The sequence below is a fragment of the Castanea sativa genome, chromosome 9 (genome assembly GCF_040712315.1).
Source record: "Castanea sativa cultivar Marrone di Chiusa Pesio chromosome 9, ASM4071231v1".
Lineage (NCBI taxonomy): Eukaryota > Viridiplantae > Streptophyta > Magnoliopsida > Fagales > Fagaceae > Castanea > Castanea sativa.
Window position 1 is genome coordinate 43,057,922 of NC_134021.1, and position 12,272 is coordinate 43,070,193.

The 12,272-nt window shown below is 35.0% G+C and overlaps 1 protein-coding gene across 2 annotated transcripts; it reads right to left on the minus strand.

Moving 5' to 3' along the window:
• Positions 1–482: 482 nt before the first annotated feature.
• Positions 483–11,783, minus strand: LOC142610601 (calcium-transporting ATPase 4, plasma membrane-type). Of its 2 annotated transcripts, none has more exons than XM_075782450.1 (7): positions 11,308–11,783; positions 5,932–5,986; positions 3,898–5,837; positions 3,649–3,807; positions 2,186–2,357; positions 1,758–2,056; positions 483–1,169 (listed from the first exon to the last, which is right to left on the minus strand). In XM_075782450.1, exons 1-7 carry the CDS (start codon positions 11,479–11,481, stop codon positions 861–863), a joined length of 3,108 nt encoding a protein of 1,035 aa, XP_075638565.1. In that variant the 5' UTR covers positions 11,482–11,783; the 3' UTR covers positions 483–860. The 2 variants fall into 2 exon arrangements, with proteins under 2 accessions (XP_075638565.1, XP_075638567.1); XM_075782452.1 differs by having other exon boundaries at positions 3,898–5,834; positions 11,308–11,739.
• Positions 11,784–12,272: the final 489 nt, after the last annotated feature.

The following is a 12,272-nucleotide window of genomic DNA, read 5'->3' on the forward strand; positions in this document are numbered from 1 at the left end:
TTATGATGTAGACATCGTAAAGAATTTTAGAATGAGAAAATGTCAAAACTACAACTAGTTTACAACAAGTTTTACAAATTAACATGACAATAAATATGATTAGTGTCCAACAAAACATAATAAATAGAATTATAGTTGCTTCTTCTCAAAAAAAAAAATAAAGAATTATAGTTGCCTTTTTTGTTTTGTATTTTAAAAGTTAACAAACCTGTTTGTAATAGCTATATAATAAAATTTATAGAAGCTAAGCATCTCCCAAAAATAACATGCAATGTCACCTCATATATCTAGGATTAGAATCCATATCCTCATAGAATTTATCATATCAAAAATCAGACCTTCCTCTTAGTGAAAAGAGGGTCAATTCAATATAGAGGCTAAAAGGTACTTTGTGGTAACCTAAAGTATAGTTTCACCCCACTAATCTTTTTTAACAACTTTTCTCTGCAACGGAAGAAAAAATCTATGATTAAGAGTTCCAGTTAACTCAACTGGTAAAATCTGTTATCATCAAACAAGAAATCTGGTTATCAATCTCTGTCTATATTACAAATCAATTGGTGTTTTAGCTTAATGATAAAAAACAATGATTATGAAGTGGACACCATAAATGTGAAATACCATCATATCTATAAAAAAAAAAAATTCATGACCTACTTAAAAAGAGGCCACCAAACATCTTTATACTCCTTTCTTTTTCTTTTTTTTGCTGGGGGAAGGGGGTTAAGTCAGTGCAGCCACTACAAAAGCAAAGTTCATGACCTATTCAAAGTCATTCTACAAGTTAGCACTACACCAAGCGAGTCTACCTCTGGAGTAGCATCAGGAAAAGGAAAAAAATAAATGCCTCCTTCCCCTTCTCAAGCCAGGTTGTCACCAGAGGGGAGCGCATCATAACCATCATGGTGATTAGTTGTACTTGTGGTTCTCTCAACTGGGATGCATTTTAGGATAACAGCAACCAGCAAGCTAACTGATCCAAGTAATATGCTGAGTAACCATAGTTGCCAGCTCAGTGGTACAGTGCTTGCAAAATCACCCAGAAACTCCACTATGATTACTTGGAAAACCACTGTGCCAACCATGACTCCTAGGAATATCCTGCTGTTAAGCATGCCACGGAATACATTTATTTTCTCTATGTCCCGGCTGTTTATCTCATTAAACACCTGAAGAAAGGCAAACCCAAAGGAGAAACAATGCTCATTAACACAACAATCGTATGTTTGGTTACTTTTCCATAGTACCAAGGATAAATAAATTGGACACTTTATTTCACTAGAAACTTTTGAAACTTTTTGTTTAGCAGAATCGCTACAAGCAGTTGAGGAGCAGAGACAATATCCAAATCAGAAATACACTAACATGTTTAAGATTAACTTTTTATATAATAAATAGGACATCAGGAAAAATTCTACTAGAAGCTTTGCCTTTGGGTAATTCCATTTCACAAGATGACAGCAATGGTATATAAGTCAATGACTAGAGAACGAGTATCCATATCTATCACAATATTTATAAACAATGTTAGGCACATTTGAAAAGGCCAACTGTGTTATAAAGGTGTAGGTCTAAGATCATCAGTTCATCATTTTAAATAGTTGGAATACAATAGAAGACACAGAAATCTGTGCATTCTTACATACATCCCAACCAGTAAAAAAGAATTAACTCAAAATTAATAGAGATAGTTAACAATGACATGATGAAATCAGAAAATTATTCAAGAACAGTAGGCCCTGACTGGTACCACATACCTGACAAAATACAAACGAGTTGAATATTAAAGTGTTGAGAACATCAGTTGCATTTGAGCCACTAAGGTTTAGTAGCCGCTTTCCATCAAAATAGAGAACAGCAAGGACAGCTAGTTGATATATACTATGACCAATAATATTCCTCCACATAGCCTTCGTGATGAAGCTCACACCCCTACCAACTGGGGGCCTTTTCATTAGCCCATCATTTGGAGGCTCTGTAGCCAGTGCCAATGCACCAAGAGTGTCCATAATCATGTTGACCCAAAGCAACTGCACGGCCGTTAAGGGAGCAGACCCTGAAAGTGATGTGGAAAACTCTCATTATTCTGTTGCTGCCCAAAATAAAATATAACAGTATCTCCTAGGGGGAAAAGAGAGAAAAAAAATAAAATAAAATAAAACACCAACTTCATAATTCAGTATACCAGAGATGCATGCAGTAGCAAAATTGAGCACTAGAGCAACAACATTGACTGTTAGCTGGAATTGCACAAATTTTTGAATGTTTATATATACTGCACGTCCCCATTTGGCCACGTTTACAATAGTTGTAAAGTTGTCATCCAATATAATGACATCAGCATTTTCTTTTGCAACCTGAAGAAAATATCCATGAAAAGGAAAATTAAGCTTTATTTATAAAAAAAAAAAGAATAAAATCAAACTACAGTATGAATTAGCACAACAAATGGCACTGCTGATACAAGTCCAGAAGTATATAAGCCCATGCAAGATCAAATTGATACCGAATGACAGATTATGTGATGTATTGAGAAAAAAGAAAAAGAAAAGTCAAGACAATAATATTTTGAGATGAAGGAGAGCTATATTTTTACGGATTTTCAGGTGAGCTGTCTCAGTTTGGGTATGGGAAGACAAGGGCAGGGCTATCTTAGTCAAAGTGTGAAAGCAGTAAGGTTATTTTAGTTATTTAGTAACTACAGGGGAAATCTGTCTTTTTGCCTTCTGAGGGTAACATGCAAGTCACATGACCATTAACTTTAACCTTTATTTGGATGGTAGGGTGCATATTGTCAAATTTGTTATAATTAAGGTATTGATTGCAAGTTTTCAAAGTTTCGGGTGCAATGTGTAGATACCTACATAATTGAGGGTGCTTTTCAGCAATTAACCCTAAATACAACTCCATACCCCAACAAGATCGAACCCATTACTTAACCTTTGACCTGTAGTTAGAGAGAAAGAGAGCCGCAGGAGGAGGGGGGGGGGGATTGTATTTAATCCAAGAACAAGGACTGTATATCCGTTTCTATTTTTCTACAAAATAGATACTGGTTGGTTTCTTAAAAGCTGCAACATAAAAGGCGAATGTGAAAAATAAAGCAGAACATTATAAAGGTGCAAGCTATTCCAAAGAAGAAGTTAGAGATTTTTCGATCGCAAAGAGGTTTCATATAGGTAAATTTTTTAGAATAGGATACTTGGTCAGAAATGTGATGCTGGTTAATAAGATGGCTGATCAAGATTCTCACTCATAGAGACTGTTGAGAAAAATGATTTTTAAGCAAAGTTATTAAAAATGCAGTTTGCAGTATGATTAGTAAGACCAAAAGCAGTAAAAAATTGAAAATAAAATTTTGAAACTCATAGATGAAAATCCAAATAGGATCAAACCCTGCTTACTACAAAACTAGTTCATATTTTCTTCTATCAACTGGTGAAGAAAATAATCCACGAATGACAACGTGGAACACACACACATACTTTATGTTTCTTTGTTTCATATGTGAAAGCATGATAGGGGAAATCAAAACTGAGACAAGAAGTCTACCTGGCTAAGCCAGTCCAAATCATCAATATCACACATGGGAAGGAAAAAGAAACTTAGGAAAAAAAAAAAGGAGGAGAAGAAAGAAGAGTCACAAACCTCTGTTCCTGCTATGCCCATAGCAAGTCCAATGTCTGCTTCATGCAAAGCAGGAGCATCATTGGTCCCATCGCCAGTAACAGCAACAACCTCACCAAACATCTTCCTCAAATGGCTCACCAAGGTATGCTTGTCCGACGGTGAAGACCGAGCCATTACCTGTATCCATTATAAGCAATTAAAATATGCAAGCATCTTCCAACACGGATAGTTGAAGTTCAAAACTTTCCAAAGCAAAAATTTAAGAACCTGAATATTTGGTATAATGTCCCTCATCTGCTCTGGGGACATACCACGAAATTCTGATCCTTCTATGGCCATTCCATTCGGCGTGAGGATACCACATTCGCCAGCAATGGCCTTAGCAGTATATATATTGTCACCAGTGACCATACGAACAGTAATTCCAGCAGCTAAACAAGTTAAAACTGCATCCTTGACCCCAGGGCGCACAGGATCCTTGATTCCAACAACTGCTATCAATGTATAGCCACTATCAGGGATGCTGTTCTCAATGGAAGTGTCATCAACATCTTTAAAAGCCAAGCAAAGAGTTCTCAGAGCTCCAGATGCAAAGCCATTTATAACATCTATGATGTCCTTTTCCTGTTCTTCAGAAAGATTAACAGACTCTCCATTGCAATCAACAATTTTGTCGCACATTCTTAATATAATTTCAGATGCACCTTTGCAAATCGCACGTACCCCTCCTTTGGGAAGAGCTAGAAGCACAGACATCTTCTTCCTAACTGAATTAAAAGGCTCAACCTTAAGAATCTTGAATTCTCTACGTTGAGCATCAAAATCACCACCCAAAAGCAAGCCAAATTCTAACAATGCAGATTCTGTTGGCGTTCCCAAAATGATATTCTTTCCACTATCATCCTTAACCACTTCAGACCCAGTATTTTGAAATATAGCCTGCAATAGGATGCCTAAAACTGTTTCAGATATTTCTGATTTCAACAAATCACTTGCATTACCTTTTATATCTATAGATTTTTCAGATATCCATACTTTGACCACTGCCATATGGTTTGTGGTCAATGTCCCTGTCTTATCTGTGCATATGCAACCAGCAGAACCCATTGTCTCACATGCAGAGAGATGCCTCACAAGCGCCCTTTCTTCCATTAATTTCTTCATAGCAAAAGCAAGGCTCAAAGTCACTGCTAATGGTAATCCTTCCGGGACAGCAACGACAATAATGGTTACTGCAGTAGCAAAGTAGTTCAGAATTGTCAGTGCATCACTTGACGACCAATCTGTGAACTCATTGTTAAGAGCTTTTTCCACCAGATATCTCCCTAGCAATATCAAAAATGTCAGCACAGCAAAAGTCAAGCCAATTTTACCAATGATTGTAGCCACACCATTTAGCTTTACCTGCAGTGGGGTCTCGTCTTCTCCTCCCTCATTCAGAGTTTCCATCAACTTTCCCCATTCAGTTCTCATACCAACTGTTGTCACCAACATCTTTCCTGAACCATCTTGCACTTTAGTCCCTGAAAGAAGAAAAGGTTTCTCCTCATATACATTCACTGGCTCGCTCTCACCTGACAAGCTCGATTCATCAATCAACAAACTGTATCCTGATATATAAATCCCATCTGCTGGAACTTGATCACCAATTGACAAGTGGACAATATCTCCAACAACCAAATCATATATAGAAACTTTTTGTCTCTTCCCATCTCTACTTACCTGAATAAAAATCTTTTTCTTCTCGCTATCTAAATCCTTGAACTCTAAGGACTGCTTGTAGTCACTGATAGCTGTAACCATGACCACAAGGACTATACTAAGAATGATACCCAAACCATCATATAAGCCTTTAGGCCACCCTTCGGTGGGAATTCCTACACCTATAGAAACAACGGCACAGACCATAAGGATGATTAGTGTTAAGTCGTGTAATGATTCCCACACGAACATCAAAAAAGTTCTGGAAGGTTTCTCTGTAAAACTGTTGAATCCATAAATCTTTTGCCTAGTAGGTAAGTCCTTTGTGCTGACACCTTCGTTCAGTGAGACACAGATTTTCCTTGCAATCCCCTGAACTCCACCATGGGTTTTCAAGCCCTCAATATTATGACCACGAACAATTGATGCAAGTTCATCTGGGTGAATACAAAAACCTGCTTCCCTATCCTCATCTGATAACTTGTATTCAGGTCGACCACCAGCTGCTGAACATAAAATGATAATACAAAGTGTGAATAAAAGAAATCTAACATTGAAAAAAAAAAGGTTTTTGTCAAAGTCGACACTAGAATTTCATACCCTCAATGAACTGCAATGCTGCTTTTTGAACGTAAAGAGCAACTCGTATCTTTTCCTGGGGAAAACAAAAAATGGGGATAATAGAGTCAAATAAGTCCTGACAGAAAGAATCACCTAGTCTTAACCTCTTAGGGAATTTCACAACCAATTGTCATCGGCGACGTTCAATGTGATTTTTTTTTTATAGGTAAAAGAAAGGGGTGGGAGGTCACCATTCATAGTGATATTTCATGCAATTCAAGTTACATAGCCATTATACATCCAAGGTATCATAAATCCTTGTACATTTGTATGCTCATCATATTTTGAGAAGAGATCAAAGGCCGTGAATTAATCTCCAGAACATTAAGATGAGCTCTTTTGTGGGAAACTGGATCTCTTTGCCAATTAAAATCAACCAGCAAGAAAGCATTTGTCAATTCTTGTCAAGTAGGAATTCTCTATTGTTTTCCCCAAATTTCCATCTAGTAAAAAATTAGCTCAAGACTATATTATATAATCCAAATAATCTAGGAGACTTGAGTTAATTCTCCATAACCTCACTAGCAGAATAACACATGAGATGATCCACATGAATTCTGAGAAATGCTTCAGCGTCGGACCATGCAGAATACCTAAACTGCATTAATATTAACTAGAAGGTATTTTTTTCACTTTTATTTGTTTACAGTTTGTCAATAAAAGGAATTGGAGTAAACACTGACACGATTGCTAATTCAGATAAAAAAAATTGGGGGAAAACAATAATTTTCTCAATTCTCTGGTGCTTCTATTTGTTGCAGATGGTGGGGGTAAAACAATGGAATTAAAAAATGAAAGGCTTAGAGGATTGAATTGACTCAAAGAGTTTGCTAATGGGTTGCAAGTAAATCTGTCTCCAAGATACAATCAAGCCAAAATTCTTCAACTTATAGAATTCTGTGAATTTCTCTCTAATGACGTAAAATCTGTACTTAAAAAAAATTAAAAAAAAATGAATTAAAAAAACTGAATATGAAAGCCTTATCAATGAATAATCACTTTGGTTGATACAAGCCCTTAAATACATGTCTTGGCTGTAAGCCTGTAATTAGCCAGTGGAGGCTTAAAAAGTCTCATTTCCCTAGTTTTTCTGAAGAAACAACACATTCTGTAACTATCTTGCTGGAGCAAGACTGACCTTGCTCGAGTGAGGACTCACCTAAGCTCGCTACCCACACATTCCCACCTATCCTTGCTAAAGTGGGCTCATTGAAATGCCAATACAATGTATCTATCGATTTGATCCATCTGGTGCTCATTGAAGTGCCAAATTGCCAATACACAATGTATTTTTCAATTTGTCCATTTGATTTCCTGATCACGTTCAGGTTGCACCGTAGGCTTGCACGGGCGATCCACCAAAATCTTGTTTTTCAATTTTGTTTTCCTCGTCATTCTTTTACTTTCAAAGTAAGATCACTCATATATATTACAATCTAAACTTCTTCTTCTTCTTTTTTTTTTTTTTTTGTAAAACTACTCTTCTTTATACTTATATATACAATAAAATTTGTTCAAAACATTAGGTCCAATGATACTTGTTTACTAGACAGAAAGGCAAAACTGATGCAGTTAAGAACATGAATGAGTTTCTATTAAGTTGCCTAGTATTCATCTGAATACTTCAAAAAATAGCACCAATGGCTTTTACTTTGATTTCTTTTTCCACTTCCTATTAATAATATCATATTCAAATCTTAAAGAGAAGTCATAGAACTTGATTTCCTACATGTGGTCCTACATGTCCCTGAGTTCGCTGTTAGCTGGCCTGAAGCCACAATTCAATCGATGAGTAGCAACCACGTTTAAAAAATTTGAAAAGTCTTCCATAATTAGCGATGTGTGTATATATATATATATATATATATATATAAAATTATAAACCTGTCATTTCATCATGGATGTGATTAACAGTAGTATTGGAATAATAAAGTTAAGCTGTATTATGTGAAAAGAAACCTTAAGCTGATATTTTTTTTTTTTTTTGGGTATATTACTTCAAGACGCAAGTTAAAGTGTATTTAATATTATAAAAAAAATATTATTCTTTTACCTTTTAGAAAAATAATAACTAATATGGAAAAAAAAAGAGTGAAACAAACCAACATTCAGGTGCCAACTTTTGAAACTTTTAGAAGATAAAATCAAAATTATCTTCAATTTTTAAGTATAATTTGCAATTTAATAAAAAATTTATGATATTTTTCACAATTAATAAGATTATATGTTATAATTGGTGTATGATAAACGATAACCTTCTTTATGAAAGTGATGTGACGGTGACAATTAATTCCCTTAACATGTTAGTTTAAAATAAAGATATATAGAATTATATTTTTATTTTTTATTCTATTTTGAAAACATAGCAATTTTTTTATCTTATAAAAGAAAGCAAACAGGGACAGGGTTACAAATTTCAATATGATGTGATGACATGACGAAGTATGATTAAAGACAAGCCGTGTACGAACCGCGTTCAAGTCAATAACGTATTATCACCACTATTCATAAGAATAATTAGTGGTTACTGGTTGGTGGGTTACCACTCGATAGGGTAACTTCAGAAAACGACAACTACTACAGCACTTCTCAATACTAATTTTAAATTACAGAGGGACTTTGCCATAACAAGCGATAAAGAGCAAAATTTAAAAAATAAAAAAAACAAAGAACCAAGCATCGGATATAGTGTGCCAACTTGCCAAAGTGACACATACTGTGAATAAAAAAGTGTGAGTGTAGCAAACACTTCGTGAGGATAAGAGCCTGCGATGCTTTCAAAGAGCAAATGGGATTTGGGAAATATATAAAAAGACGCACTCTATGGGCTATGGCTTCTTTTTTTTTCTTTTTTAATGTAAACTATAGTCCCATTCTAGCTTTATTCTCTGCACCACAAACCACAATGTCCAAATTGACAATTCTATTTATTAAAACGAAACTTCAAGGAAGTTTCCTCTTTTGCTCTCAATGAAAGATGTGGTCAAAAAGTCGTTTTATTTGTCCCGACGTACATTCCAGGGCCTACGGCCAAGAGTGGCTTGGAGTTATATGCACCGCAGAAACCCTACTAACACTGCTCAACGAGTACACACTAATTTTCACACATCTCTTTCTCTTTTTTGACTGGGATTCCATATGGTAAGATCATTATTGCACCTTTTTACATCTAAAAGTCGTGAAAATTTTGGTACAACTAACATTACTCATTTCAAAAACTGGTTTGGGGTTGGGGTTTGGGTTTTGGATTGGAGTGCGAGTCACATTTTGTTTTGCACATTCGATCACTGGTTTATTTCATTATCACTTTATCAACAACGGGTCTTGCCACGCCATCAATGGGCATTTGGGCGGCTGGGCCCATCAAAATGGCCCTTTTTTTCAAATGTAAAAACACATCATCAAAGAGAAATTATTATTCTCATCCCCACAAAGGGTGTGCCTGATCATGGATTTCAAACCGGGTCCCCACCCGTTTGTTTCCCTCCTCTCAAGGCTAGTACGACCCCCCAGTTGTGGGTCTCACCAGCTTGTAAGGAGGAAACATACACCTGTAACAGGTATATTTCCTCCCTGAAAGAGGTGGAAAGAGTGAATAAATTCTCATTTATAGAAACACTGACACGAAATTTCAAAGTAACACGTAGGGCTTTTGGTAGTTCAAATCCCAAATTACAATTTTAAAAACAAGAGTAACATGCATAGTCTAGAAAACCGGATTAGAGTTAGACCTTAATCAAGTCCGACAAAATCGAAAATCGGACCATTTTTCAATTCGTAGACTAGTCCAATTTTTAAAACCATATAGCTACACATAATCACAATTTTAGAAAGAACTGGTTCCAAGTTCAAACCCCTTACCCAAGATTACCAAAAAAAAAAAACCCCTTACCCAAAATAATGTTAAAACTGTTCCCATCCCATGTGGAATACGTTAAGATATAGGAAAGCGTAATCTCAGCTGCAAATACGACCATTTCTATTTATAGAAATTTGTGACCAAATTATTACTCTTCCATCTCATTTAGTTTGCCCTCTATTTTATTTTGAGATGTCCCAAAATATTATCATATTTTTAATAGTAAAAGTATTAATTTATTAATGTTCCTATTATCCACCTATTTAATTTTCAAAACTACTCCATTTAAAAAGAAATTTAATTTTTTAATAAATTTATTTATGAATAGTTTTAAAAACTAATACATTTTTAAAAGTTAAACAAGACAATAAATGACGTTTCTTTAAAAATTTGACTTTTCTGATGGGACAAACTAAGTAGGACCGAGGGAGTTTTTGCATTTGTCCATTTACCTATGCCTTCTTTCCAATCCTTTTCAGTTCATAATATGATACAATATATATTTTTTATTTTTGTTTAATTTAATTTTTCAAGTTGAATAAATCAATAAAAATGAATTCTCACAAACCAATTAGAAAAAGAAAATAAATAAATTTATTCTGTTACAATTTTTTTTTATATATAGCTTTAAAAAAATTGGTGTCTTCTTCTATTTCAAATTCAAAACAGAAAAATCATTTTAAAAAATCATTTAGCATATTGTTGATACCGAAATAGTCAATTTGTAAATCAGTAACAAAAGCGCTAGCGTTTCCACTTTCTTAAGCGACAAAATTAGATATTACCGGTATTCCAAATTTTGATTCTTTTTTCTTTTTTCTTTTTCATCTTATTTAAATTTTCGTAGCAAATCTGTTTGTTTACCTAGAAAATAGAGGAAAATAAAGGACGTCAAATTCTAGGCCACACAGTAGTAGCGTTAGAGTAGAGTACTCTACAACAATCAACATTCATTTTTTACCTTCCGTAACGTCATCTCCTTATCTTTTCTCAGCGGTCAAACAAGTCATTACCTGAAATCCCTAGCTCTAGGCCTCTGTCCTCTCACAGAGCCTAAGCGCTTTATAGCAAGTCTGTTTGCCTCACGAGAAAATCGAGGCAAATAAATTCTAGGACAGACAGACACGGTGGCGTTAGAGTACAAAAGAGTATATGTCAGGTCACACTCATTCATTTTACCACCCGTAACCGTAACGTCCATTTCCCAAACTTTTTCTCAGCGGCCAAACAAGTCACTGACAAAAACCAAAAATGAAATCCCTAGCCTCGCATTAACAAATTAAAATCTAACAGAACAAGCACAGTAAATCAAATCTTGTTATCTTTCAGCAAATAAATAAAAAAAAACCGATTCTCAGTGCAATTTAAGTGTGATTTAGAGTTAGTTAGAGTTGGTTTGAGACATAGAAAACAGTTTTTTTTATTTTTTTTTCTCTTTTGCATTTAAGCTATGATGGAGAAGAAGAAGAAGAAGAAGAAGGAAGAGAAAGAAGTACCCGGATTGTGCGACGTTTTTTCTGGGCCGCAGAACGTTTAGCTAAATCGACGACGTGGCGGAACCGGCGGCGGGGGTTTTTGACGATGGACACGGCGGATCTCCACCGTTGCAAAGCCTCATCCGAGGTGTTCTTGGGGTCGAGTTCGAAGTCCTTGAGTAGTTTTCGCTCCATTTTTGTGGAGACGAGTATTCGCCGACTTTCTTTTCTCTAGAGAAAGAAGGAAGTTTATAGTGAATTTTGACACACAGTGAAAATGACTGAAGATAGTGGCGAGAAGCGGGTTGAGTGGGGTGGGAGACTGAGAGAGAGTTGATGGTATTTGGGCTATTCGGGAGATTTACCTGAAATACAGAGCATTCTGCAGTAGCAGAATGTTGTGGAAACCGGCCCCATACACACAGAGAGAGAGAGAGAGAGAGAGAGATGTAGAAAATGAACGAAAAACAAAAACGCTGAATTTATTTCAGTACTGCGTTTTGCGTTTTTGGGGGGTCTTACGCTACTGTTTAAGTCACCACAAAAGTTATCTACCCACATACTTCAATATAAATTTAGGTCTTACGTACTATTTGCATAAAAAATTATTTTATTATAATATTTTTAGGTATAAATTTTTAATTTTTAATAAATAAGCGGTATTTAAACACATTTTATAAATATATATATATAGTAATTTAAAGAGAGAGAGAATGGGGTTTTCCCATGTTGTGTTTATAGTGTTTTTGAAAACAAGTTTTTATGTATTTTTACTTTCTTTTTTTTTTAGAACAAGATTGTGTCTATAATATTTTTATAACATTTTCACCATAAATCATAAGTGATTAGTTATTATTGATTCTAATTTGGACTTATTTAATTTTTTACCGCACCAATAATAACATCTAATGAGGTAATTTTTAATTAGTTTACTATAAAGTGATGTAACAGTGGTCCAAAATAATAATGATATTCTCGGGTTAAAA

Coding starts and splice junctions, on each gene's coding strand:
- LOC142610601 (XM_075782450.1), bottom strand. CDS start 11,481: ATGGAGCGAAAACTACTCAAGGACTTCGAACTCGACCCCAAGAACACC. Junction 3,808..3,897: donor ACATTATACCAAATATTCAG/GTTCTTAAATTT, acceptor TAATGGATACAG/GTAATGGCTCGGTCTTCACC. Junction 2,057..2,185: donor TGCTACTGCATGCATCTCTG/GTATACTGAATT, acceptor CATCACTTTCAG/GGTCTGCTCCCTTAACGGCC.